Source organism: Pleurodeles waltl, chromosome 6 (genome assembly GCF_031143425.1).
Source record: "Pleurodeles waltl isolate 20211129_DDA chromosome 6, aPleWal1.hap1.20221129, whole genome shotgun sequence".
Taxonomy (NCBI): Eukaryota; Metazoa; Chordata; class Amphibia; order Caudata; family Salamandridae; genus Pleurodeles; species Pleurodeles waltl.
The window spans coordinates 1,050,561,711-1,050,585,874 of NC_090445.1; the positions used below are offsets into that span (position 1 = coordinate 1,050,561,711).

The window sequence follows — 24,164 nt, forward strand, 5'->3', positions numbered from 1 at the left end:
ACAGCTTTCCATGTGGCAATTACATCTGCCTGCCCGCTCTACCTTTTTATCTATCCTGACAAAGTGGTGCTTCGCACTAGGGTCTCTTTTCTGTCAGCAGTGGTCATGCCTTTTTATGTGTGCCAACCCATCACCTTGCCTACTTTTTACGCACCCCCACATCCTTCTAAGGAAGATGAGACGTCACCACTTGGACTCAAAAAGAGTGTGGCATTCTACTTAGATCATACAAAAGAGTTCCAAGTGATTGATCAACTCTTTATAGGGTATGTGGGTGCGAAGAAAGGTCAGGCAGTACAGAAGCGGACAATTTCCTGATAGGTTGTATTCTGCATTAATATTTGCTGCACCAAAAAGCAAACTCCCAAGGGTTTGCACACTCACTAAAGCTGCGACTACAGGTGGAGTTCCAGTTCTTGACATCTGTCAGGCACCAACATTGCCGTCTCTGCACATGTTTACCAAACACTTCTGCCTGGACAGTCAGGTGCATAGGAACGGGCACTTTGCCCGTTCAGTCCTGCAGGGCTTTCTTGTTTGAGCTTGGTTTGCAGACCCTCCTCCAGAGATAGTATTGCTTGAGTATCTATTCAATGGTAAGAAATTTGCAGCTGGAAGTATCAGATGGACAAGTTACTTACCTTTGGTAACGCCTTATCTGGTAGAAACTATGGCCATGATTATGACCCTGGCAGTCATGAGACTGCCAGGGCTGCGGTGGAGTTCAGACCGCTGCAAAAGCAGCGGTCCGCCTCTGCTTTATGACCATGGCGAAGCCACCACGGTCTGACCGCCGGCGCCGCCAGTCAACAGCCTGGCGGTGCCGGCGGTCTTATTCTTCCAAGGCAGCACTGCCCTCTGGATTACGAGCCCCTTCTCCGCCTGCTTTTGCGTGGTTGTTCCACCACCATGCAAAGGCTAGCAGAGACAGGGTGCCAGGAGCCTCATGGGGGCCCCTGCAGTGCCTATGCACTTGGCCTGGGCAGTGCAGGGGCCCCCATGGACTGCCCCGTCGTTCTTTTCACTGCCCGAATTACGGTGCTAAACTAAACAATGCTTTCACTCTTTCAAATGCTTCATTAGTGGAATTATTCCATTCAGACTTTACACACTCCTTCAATAGAATATGCAAATGTTGCACTATGAGAGAATAACCTTGAATAAATCTAGAATAGTATTTACTAACTCCCAAAAAATACTTTAGGATATCTTTATCTTTTGGAGGGGTGACCGCTTATCGCTTGAATAAGCGAAAACTTAGGTTTGATTTCTAGCAGCGTGATGTAGTGACCCAAGTAATGCAATTAATTTGCTAAAATTTTTAATGTTTCATGGTTCAACGTTATTCCAATATTCATAAAAATATTCAGTTTTTTTTCTAGCTTTACATTGTGTGCCTGAAGCGTGTTTGCAAATATCAGAACGTCATCTTGGTAGGCTTGCACTCTAGTAATACATGCTAAAATAGTGTCCTTAAACTTTGAAGCACACTCTCTGCAAATGCTAAGCCAAAAGGCAATCACAAGATTCTATATGCTCCAAAAGGTGTTTTACAGGTAGTCAGTTCTTTTGACTCTGCAACAAGTCATATTTGATGGTATGCAGACCTCAAATTCAACAAGGAAATTTACTTTACAGTGTCAGCGTTGGCTAATTAATCTGGTATTTTAGGCAATTGGTGGCAGTCTGTTTATTTTCTTAATAAGTGTGATTAAGTCTGCACACAGACAAATGCCTCCTGCCTTTTCACAAGCAATCACTATGGGGTTATCCCATTCTGAAGAATCAGTAATGGCAATCACACCTTCCTCTTCCAGTTTATCCTGGTCTTGTTTAACACTTAGGGGGTCATTCCGACATTGGCGGGCGCCGCCCGCCAAGCGGGAACCGCCAATTGGCCACTCCGCGGTCAAAAGACCGCGGAGGCCATTCAGACTTTCCCGCTGGGCCGGCGGGCGCCCGGCAAGGGAGCGCCCGCCGGCCCAGCGGGAAAGGCCCTGCAACATTGAAGCCGGCTCCGAATGGAGCCGGCGGTGTTGCAGGGGTGCGACAGGTGCAGTTGCACCCGTCGCGATTTTCACTGTCTGCTATGCAGACAGTGAAAATCATGCTGGGGCCCTGTTAGGGGTCCCCTGCACTGCCCATGCCCAGTGGCATGGGCAGTGCAGGGGCCCCCAGGGGCCCCACGACACCCTTCCCACCATCCTGTTTCTGGCGGTGAAAACCGCCAGAAACAGGCTGGCGGGAAGGGGGTCGGAATCCCCATGGCGGCACTGCTTGCAGCGCCGCCATGGAGGATTCTCCCAGCCGGGGGTAATCCGGCGGGAAACCGCCGGACCCGGCTGGGCGACCACAGTTTTACAGCCGCGGTCGGAATGCCAGATGAAGCACCACCAGCCTGTTGGCGGTGCTTCCGGCGACCTCCACCCTGGCGGTCATAGACCGCCAGGGTTGGAATGAGGGCCTTAGTGGTTCTGGTCAAACCTTGTGAACCACCAGCACCTGTGATGCTATTAATTGTGTTTGACCAATGACTTTGTGTTTCACCACTGCGCATATTAGTTGCTCAATGTTCACCTGTAGCACATTATATGTTTTGTTCAGTTTAGCTGCCTATTGGCTTTGACATGGCATTAGCCATTACATTCTGTATTCAGTTTAGCTGCCTATTGGCTTTGACATGGCATTAGCCATTACATTCTGTATTCAGTTTAGCTTCCTATTGGCTTTGACATGGCATTAGACATTACATTTGATATTTAGGTTAGCTGCCTCTTGGCTTTAACATGGAGTTGAACATTGCAGTTGAGACATTGCAGATGAGCTGTGTTTTTCCAAGCTGTGTTTTTCCACATGGTAGACCAAGCAGTGTTGTTCACACCAGACCTTAGCTGATAAGAGCACGTAGATTTTGTGTTTACCTCGCAATCCAGTCTGAGAGCGAGGGAGCTCGAGAGAATTGGCCACTCTCCAGGGTTCTTCGGTTCTCACACTGAGTTTGCTTTTAAGGATGACTCTAAGCTACAGGAGAGGTAGATTGAATCTGCTTGACTTCAGGCAGGAACCAAGACGTCAGTTGCCTGTCTCCCGTTTGGGTAGAAAATCTCTTTCTCGCAGTTGACCGGAGTCATCAACTTGCAGACCCCAGAAAGATGAAGCTGAATATAGGCCCTACAGCCTTGCCCATATGGTGATGAATTTTGACTTTTATGCTTTGCTTTGAAGTTATGCTATAATATAAACACATATATTTTGCTGTGTACATTGCAACTGAGAAGTACTTTGATATATTTTGCTTTCATTGCTGCGACTACTTTTGAACGTGTGCTTCCAATCTACTAATTTCGTCTCTCAGGAACCTCGTGGTGGAGAATTAATAACAATAAATGTCTTCTTTAAACTCAGAAGTGCATTCCAGAGAGGTTCTATAAGCTTGGTTATGAGATAAGGGCAGGAAGGCAGAACAGCACCGCACTTTTCTTTAAGGTAAACAAGTGGCTCAACTTTTCACATTAAACACCTCTGGAAAGTTCTCTATAATCATTCCAATATCTTTGCTTTAATAATCCTCAAGCAAGGCAATGAGTGCCTCATTTACCATAACCTGAGTATCAATTCCTGGAACCAACATTAAACCTAATTTTACCAGGTCTTGCCACCCCACAATATTTTTCCCTTTAATGGCCACACAACGTTTTTTCACAGTTTGTTTCCTAAGTCTTGATAGATTATTCTTGAAGTGACCCAACACGTCGATATGCTAGGCTCCAAAAGTCTTAGGATGAGCATCTGTTGGACTGATATTTTATTTATCTCACCCAATTAGTTACATAAAACATCCAAGATCATTTTAATTGGATCCCCAGAAGCTGCTACCATGTTTAGAATTGCCGCAACTATTTTTACTTCACACAACAATGCACTAATGTCAAGTGTGAGAATGACTTTGGATAAATCATGTGCACCTTCAACGTTTTTTTTTTTTTACATTATTTGTGCTCACCTGTATGCTACTCTTGCCACCCCTGCATACACTTTGAAAGTGAGCCAACTCATGACACTTGTTTTATCATTTATCAAGCACCAGGCAAGATGGGTTGTTGCTCAAGTGTGTTCTTAAAACACACTGGAGAACTACATTTCTTCTGGAATCCTCTCGTAGAGACGTCTCTCAAACATCAAATTTCCCAAATCCTTATCATGCACCAAATGAATAAAAGAAAACGTATTGTCATTTGCCATGCACTTTCTGAAAACTAGCAAGTGCTCAATACTTTTGACGGTGTCTATTACATAAGGCAAGGTTGGGTCCCTGCAGCTTAACAAGTCTTCCTGTATCTTCTCAGAATGAAAGCTGTAAACAAACTGGTCTATGTGTATGCCTGCAGTTGTTCCAAAATTGCACATTGAGGCCAAGCATCTTAATGCCAAAATATATTTCTCATCTGTTTATTCCTGTTTCTCTTGGCAAAATCAAACCTCTAGAGTAGCACACTAGGCTCCTCAGTAAATTTATTAGAGAATCTGGTTACAGACTCTGTATATTCATTCCGGTTTGTGAAGTTACCTGTGGGTAGATCTACCGCAGTTAAATTGTCAAAGACTTGTTGACCTTCCTGTCCTAAATGACTAAAAAGAAGCGCTTCTTTCCTTTTTGGCGCAAACCTTTCAGCATCAGTTGCCACCAAATAATTTTCAAATTATCTTAACCAAGTCTTACAGATCTCAGGTGGCGTCCCTGGTTGAGTAAGGAAAGGAGCTATCTGTTCTAATTGTTGTGAGGAGGCCATATGAAAACATAACTGGTTGATATGTTTGAAAAAAAGTTTAAGCTTAAGTGAAATTGCCAAAAAGTTCAGTGTTATTCAAATTCCAAGTTAATAAACTGTCTTGTTACACACCTTCAATGTCATGTCAACTGTCTCTTTTCATGAGGTAATGGGTGCTGCTAATTGTGGAGAATGCCTTTCGCCTGTTGTTGCAGTAAACTGATTCAAAGTAGAAATACATTTTGTTTATGTTGGTTTAAATGCATTGGGTTAAGTGGGAAATCTTCCCAATCCAAGAAGGCCGCCTCATGTAGCATGGTGACGTAATTCCGTCATGTGACACATCTCATGAAAACTCTTCCGATGAGCACAAATTGAAACGAGGCGTTGCTTGAAAACTAGTGCGTAGGCATCAGCGCTGAGCTTTGCTATTATTTGAAATGCTTATGTGACTTCTTTGCACAATGTGCTTGTGCCGACTCACTCAGCTCTTGAGACAACTCAGGGTACTCAAAGGCTGTGGCAGCAACTCCGGTCTAAGTCTCAAAAACAGAGGGGTACATTCGACTACTTCTGCGCGCCAGCACAGCAGATTATGGAGTGGATCAGCAAACTGTGAAGCGTGGACCAATTTCTCCACAGAAATGTATGGCCTCAGAACACATTTGCAGGTAAAATGACAAAAAAAGTTGATCGTGGGCTCCTGAATGTTGCTTTTTGTCCTCATAGCCAGATCTTAAGAAGGGAATCAGTGAGACCAAATTGATTTTGGAGATAAATTTAATCCAGTATCACGGAGCCCAAATCCAGCAGTCCAACTCCTGTGACATCCACCTTCAAGTGACCACAGATCAGTTGGCTGGAAATCACAGCGAGCAGACCTGGAACATGGAACACATAGCAAAAGACAACATGCTTTTAATAGGTAAGTTGAAATGTACAGAGAGAAACAAGGATAAATGCAGTAGCAGTAAAAATACATTACACCCACTATACATGGTTTAAACCCTGATCTTCCTGTTTTCAGCCAAGCATCGGATCCCACAGTCAAGAATCCCATTCTGACTTGAGGGAACCCATAACTAACTGTCATCTCCTGTCATTTTACAAATTCCCACAACCTGCCCAGTGCTACTCTGAACTTTTACTAGACTTATTTTCTTTACTTCACAAATCAAATATTTGTTTTATTAATTTCCTTCATGTCGTTTGCTAGTTATGCTACTTTCTTTTCCCTCACAAGCATTGTTATACCTGCCCTGACTGATTCATTGGTGCCATTCACCATCACAGTCTTTTTGGTTTGTCTAATAGAGTCTTAGAATTGCTTTCCCTCTCACATTGTTTGGACCAGTAGTGTACTCACTCAGGGTAGGAGGTTTGTGTAGGAAAGTACCATCTTGCCTGGCATGTTACCCCCAATTTTACTTGTGTGACAGTTTGTTTTTGCTTATCTCACTGGGATCCTGCTAGCCAGGACCCCAGTGCTCATAGTTGTGGCCTGAATGTGTGTTCCCTGTGTAGTGCCTAACTGTGTCACTGAGGCTCTGCTAATCAGAACCTCAGTGCTTAGGCTCTCTCTGGCTTTAAAATTGTCACTGCAGGCTAGTGACCATTTTTACCAATTCTAATTGGCACACTGGAACACCCTTATAATTCCCTAGTATATGGTACCTAGGTACCCAGGGTATTGGGGTTCCATGAGATCCCTATGGGCTGCAGCATTTCTTTTGCCACCCATAGGGAGCTCAGACAATTCTTACACAGGACTGCCACTGCAGCCTGAGTGAAATAACGTACATGTTATTTCACAGCCATTTTTCATTATACTTAAGTAACTTATAAGTCACCTATATGTCTAACTCTCACTTAGTGAAGGTTAGGTGCAAAGTTACTAAGTGTTAGGGCACTCTGGCACTAGCCAAGGTGCTCCCACATAGTTCAGGGCAATTTCCCCGGACTTTGAGAGTGCGGGGACACCATTACACGCGTGCATTACATATAGGTCAATACCTATATGTAGCTTCACAATGGTAACTCTGAATATGGCCATGTAACATTTCTAAGATCATGGAATTGTCCCCCCATGCCAAATCTCGTATTGGGGTGCCAATCCCATGCATCCCCGGGGCTCCAGCTTGGACGCCTGGTACTGCCAAACCAGCTCTCTGGGGTTTTCACTGCAGCTACCGCTGCTGCCAACCCACAGGCAGGCTTCTGCCCTCCTGGGGTCTGGGCAGGGCAGTCCCAGGAAGGCAGAACAAAGGATTTCCTCTGAGAGAGGGTGTTACACCCTCTTCCTTTGGAAATAGGTGTTAAGGGCCTGAGAGGAGTAGCCTCTCCAGCCCTCTGGAAATGCTTTGAAGGGCACAGATGTGCCATCCTTGCATAAACCAGTCTACACCGGTTCAGGGAACCCCTAGCCCTGCTCTGGGACAAAAATGGACAAAGGAAAAGGGAGTGACCACTCCCCTGTCCATCACCACCCCAGGGATGGTGCCCAGAGCTCCTCCAGTGTGTCCCACACCTCTGCCATCTTGAATCCAGAGGTGTGAGGGCACAATGGAGGCCTCCGAGTGGCCAGTTCCAGCAGGTGACGTCAGAGACCCCTCCTGATAGGTGCTTACCTGACTAGGTGGCCAATCCTCTTCTGAGGGCTATTTAGGGTCTCTCCTGTGGGCTTTTCCTCAGATAATGAATACAAGAGCTCATCAGAGTTTCTCTGCATCTCCCTCTTTGACTTCTGCCAAGGATCGACCGCTGACTGCTCCAGGACGCCTGCAAAACTGCAACAAGGTAGCAAGAAGACTACCAGCGACATTGTAGCGCCTAATCCTGCCGGCTTTCTCGACTGTTTCCTGGTGGTGCATGCTCTGGGGGCTGTCTACCTTCACCCTGCACTGGAAGGCAAGAAGAAATCTCCCCGTGGGTCAATGGAATCTTCCCCCTGCTAACGCAGGAACCAAACTTCTGCTTTACCAGTCCTCTGGGTCCCCTCTCATCGTGACGAGCGTGGTCCCTGGAACACAGGAGCTTAATCCAAGTGACCCTGACAGTCCAGTGGTCCATTTGTCCAAATTTGGTGGAGGTAAGTCCTTTCCTCCCCACGCCAGACAGTAAGCCTGTGTACTGCGTGAACTGCAGCTGCTAGGGCTTCTGTGCACTTTTGCAAGGAATCCTTCGTGCACAGCATAGCCCAGGCCCCAGCACTTTGTCCTGCATTGCTCAACTCGCTGAATTGACCACCGGCTTCGTGGGACTCTCCTTTGTAGTGTTGAGTCGACAGCTGTGCTCAGTTCTCTTGAACCCGTGTTCAAGTGCTTCTGCGGGTGCTGCCTGCTTCTGCGTGGGCTCTCTGTGTTGCTGAGCGCCCCCTCTGTCTCCTCGTCCAAGTGGTGACCTCCTGGTCCTTCCTGGGCCTGGGCAGCACCTTTTTTCTTCAACCGCGACCTTTGCAGTTAGAAAGGCTTGTTTGCGGTCTTTCTGCATGGAAAAAACTCTGCATCCTCCAGCACGCCGTGGTACATCTTCTGTGCAAAGGAGAAGTTCCTGGCACCTTCTGTTGTTGCAGAATCTTCAGCTTCTTCCACCCGGGGCAGTCATTTTGCACCTTCATCCAGGGTTTAGTGGGCTCCTGCCCCCCGTACACTTTCGTGACTCTTGGACTTGGTCCCCTTCCTTTACAGGTCCTTAGGTCCAGGAATCCGTCTTCAGTGCTTTGCAGTCTGTTGTTGTCTTTGCAGAATCTCCTATCACGACTTTAGTGTGTTTCTGGGGGACTAGGGTCATTTTACTCCTACTTTTCAGGGTCTTGTGGTGGGGTATCTTAGACACCCTTAGTGTTTTCTTACAATCCCAGCGACCGTCTAACCAATACACTAGGGCAGGGGTCCCTAAGTGGTTTGCATTCCACTTTCTTAGTATATGGTTTGTGTTGCCCCCAGGCCTATTGCATCCTATTGTATTCTACAGTGTTTGCACTACTTTTCTAACTGTTTACTAACCTGATTTTGGTTTGTGTATATATTTTGTGTATTTTACTTAACTCATAAGGGAGTATATCCTGTGAGATATTTTTGGCACATTGTTACTAAAATAAAGTACCTTTATTTTTAGTAACTCTAAGTATTGTGGTTCTTATGATATAGTGCTATATGATATAAGTGGTATAGTAGGCGCTTTGCATGTCTCCTAGTTCAGCCTAAGCTGCTCTGCTATTGCTACCTCTTTCAGCCTAAGCTGCTAGAACCCTACTAATCTACTAATAAGGGATAACTGGACCTGGCACAAGGTGTAAGTACCATCAGGTACCCACTATAAGCCAGGCCAGCCTCCTACAGTTTGCCACCCCAAGTGAGAACAGTACCAAAAAGTGCCAAATAACTCTTTCTTGACAGTAAACAGACGACTCCAGCAGCGCAGTGTTGTAGCCTACTTCCTTACCGCTTGTCATGGATATATAGAAGCAGCATACACAGCCACTGTGTGCACCCAGACCCCTTTAACGGCCTAGACGTGGGTGTAGGCATGCACACCTGCTTGAGCATTTTTACAGTGTTTGTAGCTCTAGCCCTTTTAGGGCGCCTGTTGCTCACTGCCCCATCCAGCAGTGGCACTGAGGCCATGTTGCATTCAGTTCTCAGGTACAACAAAGAGCACTGCAATGATTCATGGTGGCACCTTTACACTTTCAAATTATGGATCAGGTGGAAGCATATTAACAGAAGTCAGCTGACATTTTTAAATATCCTAATAGTGATACGGGGGGGACAGTGTTCCTGCAGCTACTCCAGTTATGTAGGATTTACTTTTTTTTTCTTTTTTTTAACGTTTGGAGTATGGAGAAAAAGATTGCCAATAAAAGGTTGTCACTCTTGCACAGCCCAGGCCACCGGGGAATCATTCCAGTCACATGTGAGGAAAAACACTATCCATAGATGAGGCTGGACTGCCATGTGAGACAATGAAAAAAAAAACATTAAGGCCGAGAACTAGGGGCTGCTTTTAAAAGTGAATGGACGGAAATATCTTATGTTTGTATTCAGTTGGGTAAATACCCCTGAGGGAACACATGTAGAGTCAGGTTGGTATGAGAGCGTTTTCCATGACAACCTTTAGTTCCCAGTCCGCCAGTGTCCACAAGGAAAGGTTAGGCCACTAACTGTGGAAGGGGTCAGAGGAAAGACTAAAGAAAGAGGGCTACTCTTACCCATTACAGCAGACACTACCCCGAAAACCTGAGCAGGGCAGGATTATCTAAGAATGGAGAGCAAAATACCATCAACGGATTTTGAAGACTAACTGGTGATATAGAGAAACAGGGGCGCATCAACATACGCACGAAGGTAGTGAACATCCTAGCAACACCAGAGCAGAGGCTGATTGAGGGTAGCCCTTAGATGATATTGAGGAAAACACCTGAAACTGAGGACTTAGTAGTGCAGGTAGGAAAGTGAGAACTCAGAACTGCTGTCTCGGACGCAAAACCTTTAGCTTACTATTCAGAACCGATTTTTGAACTATTGTAACCTGATTAGTAAATTTTCTGAGAGCACACTCTAGCTGCCGTAGCTCCTCCTGTGCTTTAACGTCTCTTAATGGGAACGTGTGGGGTTGTGGGGTTAAATGTGACTTAGTGATGTAAGGATTGCTGCTTCGCGGAACAGTAATTGGTGCAGGCAGAAAGGATGTTCATGAGAATATTGAGGTATCTTCATTGGGTACCTTTTACTACGTAATGACTACACTATAACCTCCAAATGGGAGATCTGCCGGAAAGCACTAGAGCAAACTCTGCTCGGACTCTCCTGAAAGTAGTACAGCAGAGTTTGACAAACATTTTGAAAAAAACTATCACATCCTAAAATGCAGTATATTTTGTTACTTAAAAGAAAACTTTGATACTGTGTGCATTAAGGGAGGAAAGGTCACCAAACAGGCTCGTTTTTAAGTGTTGACTCCTCACTAGGAGAAATGTTTTCTGTGGAGAAAAAAATATGAAAGAATATTGAATGCTCAAGTGCACCTTAATCTTAACCATTAAATTTGAATGGTTGTGCAAACCTTTTACAATCTGCAGATGTAATATTTTGAAGAAATGTAATATGCTTGGAAATCTGTTTTCGTACAACCACAGATAAAAAGCATTTGTAAAGCCAAAAGGATTTGCTTATACACTATCTCTTAGTTTTGTCGATCTTTTTTTAGACATGTTGCATGTGGGCTGCAGTGCAACATAGCTTAAAGTAAACAACGATGTGACACTGCCAGCATTGACTGTCACAGCCCTTTTTTTTCTTTAAGCCATGTTACACAGGAGCCTGTGCTTCTTGGGAGGAGGGGATGGTTTGCAGACACATGCGCTCTTCTATAGTACATACCAGAAAGTAAAAAAAAAAAAAATGAGCTGCTGGTGCGTATAGTCAGTTTAAGGATGCTGGCTGCAGTCAGGAAACAGATTGGTCCATGCTTCACGCCAGGGACAAACACTGATGCTCCAGCAGAAAGTAGGGGGCACCAACCATTAATAAACCAGGAAACAAGCATGATGTCAAAGCAAAAGTAATGGGTTGGCTCTAAGCCATTTTAAGCTTTTTTAACTAAAGATTTTGCTCACAGCACACTTGGTGTCTCTGGCAAAATCTAAAAACAGATGTTAGAAATTGGGTCTCTAGTTGGCAGAGGTAATACACCTTTGTCCAAGCAGAGACCACAGTCCTAGTTAGGGTAAGTGACAACACAATCCAAATTATCCTGTACTCACCCTCTGGTAGCTTGGCACAGAGCAGTCAGGCTTAACTCAGAAGGCAATGTGTGAAGTATTTGTGCAATAACTCATACAGTAACCCAGTGAAAACACCACAAAAAGTACTCCACACCAGTTTAGAAAAATAGATAATATTTATCTGAATAAAATAAGATAAAAACTAGAAAACTCCAGTATGTACAAGTCGAACTATCTTTTTAAAGGTTTAAATGAGTCTCAATCTTTAATTATCAGTGGTTATATCCTTGTAACACACTGTACCTGGGATGAGTAAAAAATTACTACTCACCGGGGCCGCAGAGGAGGAGATGCGTTGAATAATAAGGCACTGCATTGGATTTTCCGGTGCGGTAGAGATGATGCGTTGTTTCTTTCCACACTGACGTTCGTCGATTTCCAGGAGCACAGCCTTGGTTCCTCACTGCGATACGGGAATATTTTGACGCCGAGGGACAATGCGTTTAAGATCCTCGCTGGTCAGAAGGAGCAGGTGCTGTGTCAATCGGGTCGGATTTTCAGCCGTGAGTCAGGCGTTGCGTTGATTTCTGCAGGCGTTGCATCGATTTTCCAACGCGTAGAGATTTTCTTCTTTTTGGTGAAGTCTTTGTGGCCCTGGAACATTAGAACAGGAGGCAAGCTCAGTCCAAGGTTTTGGAGAGCACTTGTGGGGAAGGCAGAGTTCTTCCAGCAGAGTTAGAGGCCAGCAGGCAACAGGGCAACAAGCAGGGCAGCAGTCCTTCTCAGCAAAGCAGTCCACATTAATCCTTTGGGCAGCCAGGCAGTCACTCTGTCCAGGTGTAGATCCAGAATTGGCTGATTTGGTGGGGTCAGAGACCCAGTATATATATATATATATATATATATATATATATATATATCTCCAAGAAATGCCTTTGAAGTGGGAAACTTCAAAGAATGAATTGGAAGTGCCAAGTTCCCCTTTCAGCCCCATCCTGTCTGCCAGGATCCCTGTGAGTCCTTTGTGTGAGGGCAAGCCACTGGCCTTTTAAGTGTAAGAGAGAAGCCCTACACCCTTCGTGCCCAGGCAGACCTACTCAGTATGAAGATGAATGCAGATGTCATTGAGTGTCCTGTGTTTATGGCTCTCTGGGTGTAATTCACAAGGGGAGCTGTCAATCAGCACAGACTAGACGTTGATTGGAGACAGGCTGTAAGGCACAGATGGCAGAAAGTGCAGAGAAATGCCAGCTTTCTAAAAGTGTAATTTGTAAAATAGTAATATTAAATCCATATTCACCAGTAAGCAGGATTTTCTATTACCATAATGGCAGTACTAAACATGACAGGGCTACTCCTCTCCTTTTAGATCAGAATCTTCCATTAAAAGTATATAAAGGCAGTTCTAATGCTGGCCTATGAGAGGATCAGACCTCACAGTAGTGTAAACGAATTTGTGAGTTTCCCCTACCAGGACATGTAAAACACATAAGTACATGTCCTGCCTTTTACTTACATAGAACCCTGCCTTATGGGTTACCTAGGGCCTATTTTCAGGTTGACTTATATTTTGAAAAAGGGAAGTTTCTGGCATGGCAAGTGAAAGTCGATGTGGCAGTGAAACTGCACACAGGCATGGGTAAGGGGCTAGTTATGTGTAATATGAGTGGCACAACGAGTGCAGCAGTCTCACTAGTACCATTTAATTTAAAGGCTCTTGGCACCTCTAGTGCACTTTACTAGGGACTTACAAGTAAATTAAATTTGCCAATTGGGTAGGAACCAATGTTACCATGTTTATGGGAGAGAGGACATACACTTTAGCACTGGTCAGCCGTGGTAAAGTGTGCAGAGCTCTAAAACCAGTAAAAACAGGGTCAGAAAAATAGAGGGAGGAAGGCAAAAAGTTGGGGGATGACCACTGTAAGGCTGTCAGATCTAACAACCTACATTTTGTATATCCAAAAAAGAGTAAATATAAAAATCTTATGCTTATGTCTGCAGTGTCTGAATAACCTCTCATTGTGAATTGCATCCTGACTTATCACTGCTTTCCTCCAACAGAATTAAAACATTTCCTGCAGGCTGTACACATGTTTAGAGCTGCAGCTCTAGTCGCACCTATTTTATGACTTCCTCCTTAGAATTTTCCTAAAGTATTTTAGCCTCATCTGCAACTGTCCAGCCCTGCAGAAGTGGTTACTGGAGATGTTAGTCCAGAGGATGTAACTTTTGTGGGTCTTTTTTGCTCTCACACATGTGAAATATTATTTTTCTAAAGCTTATTGATGCCACAAATTTACATAGAAATATGAATAATCCTTTTTTTGTTTTGGTCTATCTGTAGTTAATGTGGTAAGGAAAACGGGAATGTGGCCATTATTTTCATGTACCACGATTTTATGTACCAACCTTGTAGAAATTTCATGATTCCATCCTATCTTGTTATATCGGGGTGGGGAGGTTATTTATTTTGTTAATTATATGGTTTGTTTGCTTATTACTTTGCGCATACTTGGGAGATTTCTCGCCTGTGTTCTGTTTCTGTGTTCCCCTGCAGAACACAGGAGGCAGATTCCTAGGGCTCTCTAGAATGAGGATAGTTGTAAACCAGCTGGTGTGTTGTTCACCGGTTCTTGCACGGTCCCCTCTTACTGCAGTAATAAAGAAGCTACCATCAAACCTACCCGAGTCTGTGTGCTGCTATGGTGACTTACACATATCCATATTTGTATTTTTTTAATTTCAGCCTGGTGTCTGAGAAATGAAGGTGTCAGCTCTGTTTTGTTAGGCGCTTCCAATGCAGATCAGCTTTTGGAGAATATTGGCGCAATACAGGTATGTCTGCATTTAGGGCTACTTAGAGAAACTACTCTTATGTTCATCCGCCTGTAATGGACAAGCCTTGGGTCAGAACATTTTATTTTCAAGTCACCTGTCTCACATTCCCTTCACCCCATATTCCCTCAACGCAACGTGTCTGATGTAGGTTCAGAAACACCTGGATATGGAAAATCATGGTGAGTTCAAAACATTAAAAAAGGTTAGGAGGTTTTCAGGCTAAGATACTTCTCACAAGAAATTTGAGCTGTCTGCTCTGTTAGAGATCTACCCTCTTTTGGGGAAGGACGCTGGCTGTAGTGGATTTCCAGAACAAGTCATTCTAATTCTCATCCTGGAATTCCACCTGCATTTTCCCTTTCTATATTGGGTTGAGCCAGGCATTATTAATACAGTGATATTCCATATGTCCTAAATTTGCTATTACCAAGGTCTGATTGGCAGTGACAGGTCATCCACACTTCCAATGGTTGTGTTTTTACTTCAGCTTTCACAAACCACTGATCATGGCCTAGTTTATAGCTTAGTGTGCAGCTTTATCACACATGACCAAAAATGATTGCTTTGATTTATCCCTTCCACATTCCTAATTGTGTATTTTACATTCTCCTTGATGCAGTCACAAAAAAGAGAGGTGTAAGAGCGATGGTCCGAGTTTTATGGAGATAAATGAAAGAATGCCATAGTTACGTAAATAGAAGCCTTATGTGAGCGGCCATCCCATGCTTACTAAAACATTTCCTCCACTGCCTTTTTAATATAAAAATAACATATATACACACATACATGCTCACAATAGCTGCACATAATGTAAAATTCTGTTTTTCCTGTCACTCTCCCATATCAGCTTGCTGTGTCTTGAGTAAATTAAATACATAGGGGGTCATTATGACCCCGGCGGACAGCGTTAATATGGAGGAAAGTACTGCCAACAGGCTGGTGGTACTTTTCTCCATATTAAGACATTGGCGGTTTGGCTTCACGCCCACCGCTACGGCGGTAACGACCGCCGGGCTGGAGACTTCATTCTCCATCCCGGCTGCCGTCACTTGCCTGCCTGTGGGATAATGACCCCGCTTACCGCCATGGTTTTTGTGGCAACCTTATCGCCACGAAAACCATGGCGGTAGGCACTATCAGTGACAAGGAATCCATTCCCTGTCACTGATAGGGGTCTTCCCCGCTCCTCTCCCCTGATTTCTCCCCCCCCGCCTTCCTTACTCTCCAGACCCCCCACTACATACATGCACCTTCATTCACACACGAACACATGCATACACACACTCACTCCCACATTCATCCATGCATACATCCATATACCACATACATACAAGCACACACACATTTACACAACATACACGCACCCACCCATCAATACATGCACACACATAAAAAAAGCAACACACACATGCATACACGCACACACCCCCAGACAGAACCCCCCCCCCCCCCCCCCCACACACACACACACACACACAAAACACCCCTTCCCCTGTCGGAGCACACCCTTACCTGTTGTCAGGGGGTCCTCCGGCTGGCAATGGGAAAGGGCGCTGCTTTAAGCAGCAGTGTCCGCCAGCAGAACACCGCCAGGCCATCTCATGGGTCATGATACGGTCTGCGGCGGTGTACTGGCGTGGCGCTGCTGCTGGCTGCACCGCAACCTTACCGTCATCCGCAGGCATGGCCACAGCCGGATTTCTGCCATGCTTCTGGCGGAAATCCAGGTGTGGTCATAATAGGGCAGACAGCTGGTAGCCGCGGCGACGGTCTTTAGGTGGCCGTCGCCGAGGCAGTAGGCGGTCTTTACCACCGGGGTTGTAATGTGCCCTATAGTCTCTTGCTACCCTCCTCTATTTTCCTGTACTCAGTTGTTCTGCAAAATATAGAACAAAACACAGTTCATCTTTCAACAACCAAATGAATGTTTCCTCTGTGACCGCACACATCCCACCCAATAAAAAATGGTCTCCTTCTGCTGTTGCTCATATTTTCTTCCTGCTTTAATCAGTATTTGCTCCCAGTACAATGAAATGTCTCAGCAGATTTTTGCATGAGTACGTGCGAAAATAGACTCCATAGATCTTTGCTAGAAGCATAGTTTTCAGGCTTTCTTCTGTAAACTCTTGTTAATACCTGAAAGTCATAACTGCACCAGTGCAAGATCATAGACCAGCAAGAGCACTTTTGTGACATTTTTTTGAAATCAGGCCAGTAATTTATTTGCATGTTGCACATAACAGTTTTATACTGATTCTCTATCATTAATCTTTTTTTATTTTTTTAAAATGCATCAAATATGATATGCTAAGTGATTCCTCAGAAAAATGATTTTTAAAGTTGCAGAATAGTTTAGCAAAATATTTTTTTCCAAGTTGAAATTTTTATTTACATTTTATTTGGAAAGCAATCAGTCACCAGTCTTCCTTTCACGCATGTGTAAGTATTTGCATGTAATTGGGAAGCGTTCTGGAAGCGTTATAAATAACCACAAATTGTTACATTTGCACACCTGTGCACGTACTGTTAGTAATGCCAGCAGACCTCACTGCATTCTCGCCCTAATAGTAAATACTTTACATTATTGAATTATAGATACAAGTTTAAGGAGCTTGAATGTATGAATACAATCCTTGCCTTAGTGGCAGGCAGTCTTGTTACACAGATCCATACTTTGGTACTGTAAACTGCTAGCCAAATGTTTGAGCTGCAGGATGTTGGGATTTCCTATCCAGTTGGCAAAATAAAAAGGAAATCTTGTAGTCCTTGACCGTCCTGAGCATAGAGTGATAGGAATTCCACAGCCCTGCCTTAACTACATAAACCTGTTAGTTTGTGGGTTTGGACACACTCACTTAGGATTAAAATGCTAGAACTACCTCTTTCTGCATACTTCCAATACTGCATGTATGTAAATTTGCAAATTGGTGCCAAATTCAGAGTATTGCTAAAATCAAAAATGATATATTATGATCCCTAACATAATCTGAGAGGCTGTTGTTAGAGCTCTGATGAAACAAGAATTCTGCTATAAATTGCCACCTCACTACATGGCAACATAAGAGATAAATGATGTATTGTACAGGATATGTAGATTACTAATGCATCCCATCCTGTGAACAAATAGTACATGTATAAAATTCTACACCCCCTGTTTGTAGTGAGGATTAGAAGTTATGATAAACTTTTGACTGTAAAATAAAGATTACTAAGTGATGGTGCAAATCTGAACATACAATAAGGATTAATGAGTGAAGAGGCAAACATGAGCAAGCACCAAGCTGTATTGAGTAGTGGACCAAATCTGAACATTCACTAAGGATTAGTGATTAATGATGACAGTCTTTGTAAGTATCAGCATACGCTAATCATTATGAATGATGGTGCAAATATGAATATTTGCTATGAATAAATATTAATTTTTGCTATCAATTAATAAGTAATGGTTTGAATGTTGGTATGCAGCCAAGTATTGTAAGTATTGGTGCACATCTGGCCTGACAATCAAGATTTCTTAGCATGGATCTGAACATGCATTCAAGACTGAGTGGTTTTGCAAATATGAAAATGTGGTAAGAATTACTGAGTAATGGGACAAATGAATCAGGGAAATCTAAGCATGCATTGGAATTATTAAGTGGTGGTATGAAGGTGAATCTCAAAATGGTAGTAATTTGTGAGACATTTTGGGCATTTTTAGGACTGTGCTGCCCACATCTTAATGCTGGCACATTCTTTGTGTATTATTGGCATTCCTGGCATAATGGTGCACAAGCTTAATATAGCGCTTGCAGTAGCAGATTGGCAATTCTCTGTATTTTATAACCTCAACACTTTTATCTGAGACCTATGACTGTAAGATTGGGGTAACCTGTCTGCATTATTGGTGATTAGGTATGTCAATCATGTGTAGATAATCGTTTGATAATGCCCTATACTGTAATATGTTGTGGGTGTCATCCAAATTAGCATTGCACATCCAGATATTTGCCTGCTTTTTGAAGCCCATTTAGGATTTATACATGCATAGTGTACACATGCGTTCCCTGCACCCCACATTCACATATCATGCATTCAAGTGTGCACTACATTTCTCATTCTTTTGTGAATCCTAGGTAATTTCTGCATAACTTTTCGTCCCAACGAGTTGATCTGTTTAATTGGAGGAAACAAGACTGTGAATCAGCTGTTGGCTGTCTTTAATGATAATACCATTGAAATTGATTTAAAAAAACATGAAAATGTGTACACTCTCTCAGCTGATAAAATGTTGTACTTCTTTTCTACAGGTCCTTCCAAAATTGTCCTCTTCCATTGTACATGAGATTGATAGCATTTTGGGCAATAAGCCATACAGCAAAAAGGACTACAGATCCTAAAATGGAATGTTCTTCTTCTGGACTATTACGGTTCTACTCTTTTCTCCTATTTGCCTGCTTAAGCATTATTGAAGCAGAGAGATAAGCACAGTTTGCAGCAAAGAGACCTGTCCAGATGTTGCCGGAGGATTGTTTGAAATGTTATCACGCGATATGTGCTAACTGTAATAATGTTTCTTTGGATTGAAAAAACACAAAGAAAGCATCAGACCGTACTAGCTTGAGAAAGGTTTCATGATCAAAACTGTGGCCCCAATTAGTCATTGATTTCTGTTAAAGCAAAAATCTGTTAACTAACTACGATTTAACTGAATTCTTATTGTTAATTCAAAAAACTGCACATCCTGTAGAATTGTGCCATGTCATCAAGGCGTGTGAGTTGCATGCTCATATTCCTTTTCATCGCTTTTTATGCATATGCTTGCTGTTCATGGAGCATGAAATGAGGTTCCTTTCTTTTAAGAACTAAATACAAGAGGAGTGTTATTTTAGTCTTGTTTTTAAAAGCCAGCGTTTCTTTTGTGATTATGGATATAGTACAGAATAAATCACAGAAGTGGTAAACGCCGAAAGTACCTTAAAATAGCATTGGTTCGTGGCCCAACGCTTTGTCATTTTACAATATTTGTATGCCTTTTACAGCCTTATTACACCAGGTTATAGAACATTGGTTAGTTTGTGTGTGCAGATATGTTCATATCACAGCATACATGTACACAGGTATGAATCTGTGTCTAACCACCCATACCCTTTGTTATCCTTGTGCTCCATGCTACAGTAGCAAATTGTACAAAAAGTAAATTTACTGGAATAAGAAGCATACATTGAAAGACATGTCTAGAAATATAATGTGAATGATGGAGGGAGCTTGCCTCAATATTAGATGGTCTTTAGGTATATTTTTAATGTTTATGATATCTGCTGTTGACTAAAGAAAGTAAATTAGGAAAGCAGAGGTGGGTTTCTCTAAGGGTGTAGGTTTGAACAATTAACGTTACCGGAGTCAAATATTTTGTTATGTTGAAGGAAGATGTTTAGTGGTATGAATGATACACAACTCCCTCAAAGAGTTCAGTGCTTTCATTTACATTTCTCAAAACATATAGTTCTTTGATTGTAATGCACTTTGTGGCTTGATCAGGCCGTTGACATTTTGGTGAACAGCGGTGGACATTCCAAAACCACACAGTGTGTAACATACTTGGATGCTTCATTTAATTTTCATGCACATTTGTAACAATATCTTTAGTGCCTAATTTTAACTTCAAATATGTGCTGGTTTGTGTGTGAATGTGATCAGGTTATGTTTTTCAATTATGGAAGTACTTTTGGGTTCTTCAGAGCAATCTTAATTTGAAAATGAATGTCACATTCCGATGCGCTGTGCTTCATTTTGTGTAAAGGGACTTTTCTACGTTCAAAACATGATACACAGGTGTGCCTGAAGATTGTGCTCGCCAATCCAGTGTTATCAAGCAGTACTGGCATATATTTTACGAGCAAGAAACAAGCAATGTTTCCTTGAAAGGAAAGCCTTGTATTCAATGGAAGCAAATGAGCTGAATGTCCCTAAACCTTGTACGTAATGGTTGATCTTTCAGAAAGATTGATTTCCAAGCAGGCATACGTTTCTGAACATATACATGTATGTTTTTAGTTCAGATGTGTAGGTTAAAAACAATGTTTTTAGTTCTTAGGCTAAAAGCAAATAGTTAACCATGCTATGCCTTGGTGTTCAGTGCAGTGTATTTCATGAATCCCAGTTTTAATTTATGGATCCTGTACAAATTTACTATGATTCTAAGATGCTTTGGTACATTTTCTCTATCTAAATATTATAAAAACAATGGCGTGTGCCACTACACCAATAGCCTTGTATTGCTAATTTACATACGTTACGTTACCTCCACTCATTCTCCATGCCATGTTTATCTCTATGAGCATGTTAAATCATCTTCATCTCATTTCAAAACAACAGTAGAGCCTTTGTGTTTTGACTGACACCTTTGGAAATCAATCTGAAACTAGGTGATGCACTTAAAGAGAAGTTATCATGTTCAGATATCTGTCTATAATTTTGTAATACAAAAGTAGAGGTTTGTGCTCTTTCATTGTCTGGAGTATTGATATGTATAAAGCAGCCAAGCTGCTGTGGATATACATAATTCATAAACATTAATGAGGCAAAAATCAATGCCAGAGAAATTCAGTTCTGTCATTTTTCAGTGCAGAATGTAAAACTAGAGCAGTAAAATGTCTAAAGCTAAAAAAAAAAAAATCCGAAATTTTTCCATTGGGGGTAGATTGTGTATCTTGTGTTGAACAATTTTAAGCAATTTACAGAGTGAGTGAAAAATCTTCTAAGTCATGGTAGCCTTTCACTGGAATAGTTTAGGATTTCAGTGGTAACATTGAAGAAGAACATACTGTGTGAGTAATCATGTATTGACATGCTACGAGTAGCGAGTCTTAAATATAGCAGACTAAAGGAATGTAATTAGAAGCAGGAATGATTCTTGAGAGAGGTCTCAATTAATACTATTTTGCTGTGTAATGTGTACTGTTCATCATGATATGTTTACTACCAAAATATTTAGGCCTCTGAAATGACTGCCTATGTCATCTTTGTGCACGCAGACTCTAATATTTAAATGGAGACCTATTTTATTACAGTTGAACATATGTCTGTATTTGTCCCTATGTTTAACTGTACTGTAAATTTTGTGTGCTCTAAAATTCTCTAACTTCTTTGTAAATGCTAGATGTTACAAATCCTACATATACTATTGGTAACACTTTGAACATGTCTCCCAAATAATGCTACACCCAATAGAAAGACAATTCACAATTGATTTATTAATGCACTATGAGGTAGCGTCTTAATGGAATACATAGTAGTCCTACATTAGTTCTATAACACCACCCAAGGCAAGAAAGCTAAGAATTCAAAGCTTACATGCTCTTTGTATTCCTGTGGGTTATATCAAGAGCCGATAATGCGTCTTGGAGTGTGAGCTGTGCAGACATCAAAGCAAGAAGAAAGGATGTCTCACGGGCAAGCTGATGGGTTGAAGTTACTTGCACTTATGAATTTAGTTTTAACTTGTGAGTCTATCCAGTTCTGCAATTTAAAGACAGGTTGAAATGGAGTGTTTACTTTTTCATCATTTAAAAAAGAAGGCAGGCATGTATCAATAAATAACCACCAGACACAGATATAACCTGAACATTGGCAATTCAGATGACTCAAGGCATTACATTGTTGTTGGCCGTTTGACACAGTGGATAATCTTTATGTTGACTTTGAATACTTGAATTGATTGTCATATGTGTTTACCTTATTCTTGGTTATCTTAAGCACTTTCTTGCATATCTTGAAAAGACATTGAATTGAAAAATTGGAGCTAGTATGTGGTTATGGTGAAGGGGAGCAAAGAACTATTTAGAGAGTAACCTGATTAGATGATGTGTTCAATGCGCAATCACTGTGTATCATTACCTGCTGTAAATATAGTAACAAATTGGTAATGAAAAATGATAATCTTATTTGAGGAATGTTAAGCATGTTTCTATATGCCAAGAACATGTATGACTTGAGATTTTAAATAACAGATCTATTTGATCTATGCACGGTTATTTTTCTATTTAGGAGCTGCATGTGTATGCTGCTCAGTGATGTAAATAATGCAAACAATATGAAGGCATTCCAGAAAGATAATTCTAGCTTGTGAAGACTTTACATTTTATTGACCAATACATTCTAAAAGAAAATAATAATAACTTGAGGACTGCAACTTTTGTGTTTCACTGAGTGGCGTTTATTGTGAACAGTTTGATTAGTTATGGTTGATTTTTCATGTGTTGTGTCCAAACATGCGCTTTCTGTTCCTATAAGACTCTGATACCACAAACATTTGGACACTGCATGTCTTTGATGAAGAGGTGAAATCCTATAGTAGAAATTTCTTGCAGTTGAAACAGTTTTTAACAAGTTTACCTTTCATTGAATAACACTTACTACTAAGAGTACAGATGATGAGGGTGGTAATTAAAATATGTTCATAAGGATTTACTATTGCTTCCAGTTCAAAGGAAGCTTTCACATACTTTGTAATTTCAGATTCAGCAGTATAGTTTTCAGTGCAACCTGCATATACTAATCAAACAACCACAAATTCACCCATGGAATAAGGTAAAAATGTTGCTATATTTTAATGTAATAAACACAGAGTATGTGTGATGTGATTCATGATTCTACCTTGGTAAAAGTAGTATTGTAGCTCCAAGAAGTGACTGTAATGAAGACATGTAGTTTCAATATCTCATATTGTTTGGAATGTAAACAATAGCTACAGTCAAAATGTTCTCTTACACATAGGTATAATGCTAAAATGAAAATGTGGTTATCTCTGAAATAACACCATCTTTATTTTCAACTCAGCTGTGTAATTCATTTGATTGTGGGATATGTAATTGAATAATTACTCAGTATTCAATCATTTTGAACTGTTTGATTGAAGTAAGTTTCAAGTTCCACTTCTCCACACCATGCATTTGGCTTATGATAGTTTCTGTAGAAAGATTCTGTTTGTGTCCTTCAACAGTGAGATTAGTTGGACAATAACATTTGAAAATAAAACTTAATGTAGCATTGTTGACAATAATGGTAATATAACTAAGTCAGGTGATTCCACAGGTGGATGAAAAACAATTTAATTAGTTATTAAGAGGCACAAAGAACCAAATCATTACACATGAGTAAGCATGTACTGCAGCACACATGATTCATCTGTCATTCAAGCACATACTTAGATATATTGTCAGATTGATAATATCATAAAGCATAATGCTGTCACCAGGAGAAAGAAGCAGCTTAATATGTTCAGGATTTTGACATTACCCATCATTATATCATTTACAATTTTTGTTTGGAATCTTTTGCAAACTTAAAAAAACAGATTAGCCTAGATTTGCATGCTTTTCTGTAGCAAAGCCGGTGGCAGTTGCTTGATGGCATGCAGCAGTCATGTCTTATGAAACCAGTTGTTTTAACATGTCTATTGTAGTGTACCCAACGTAAAGGAAGTTTTTGAATGAGTTTAAATGTAACAATTACTGAAACAATTTCTGCTGCACTTTTATCCAGAAAATACCTAGCAGTGACAATTTTCAATAAATATTGATAGCTTATGGAGAAGAACGGTTTCTTCCACTTGTCAGATTTCATTTATTCTTTATAAGTACATTTCACTGCTTACTTTAATGAGAGCAGATTTCTAAAAAATGAACATATTACTTGCAGCAAGTTGGAAGCCGCAGCTGTAAAGGACACATTTACTTGAATTCATGATATAAGATCAAAAGAACCTAGGTTGTTAAATTGTACTTAAAAGTAATTTCATTTCTACTGGCAATTATGTGAGTTGTTTTAATTTGCTGACTTAGCATTCT

At 41.6% G+C, this 24,164-nt stretch overlaps 1 protein-coding gene across 23 annotated transcripts in view; it reads left to right on the plus strand.

Annotated features, from left to right (window-relative positions):
• KCNAB2 (potassium voltage-gated channel subfamily A regulatory beta subunit 2) overlaps positions 1-23,913 on the plus strand; it is a 961,933-nt gene extending 938,020 nt beyond the window's left edge. For all 23 annotated transcript variants that reach the window (XM_069239974.1, XM_069239987.1, XM_069239978.1 and 20 more), the window contains 2 exons: positions 14,243-14,331; positions 18,624-23,913. In XM_069239974.1, the coding sequence (XP_069096075.1) occupies positions 14,243-14,331; positions 18,624-18,713 (179 nt within the window). In that variant the 3' untranslated portion in view covers positions 18,714-23,913. The remainder of the gene's footprint in view (positions 1-14,242; positions 14,332-18,623) is intronic.
• The last annotated feature ends 251 nt before the right edge of the window (positions 23,914-24,164 follow it).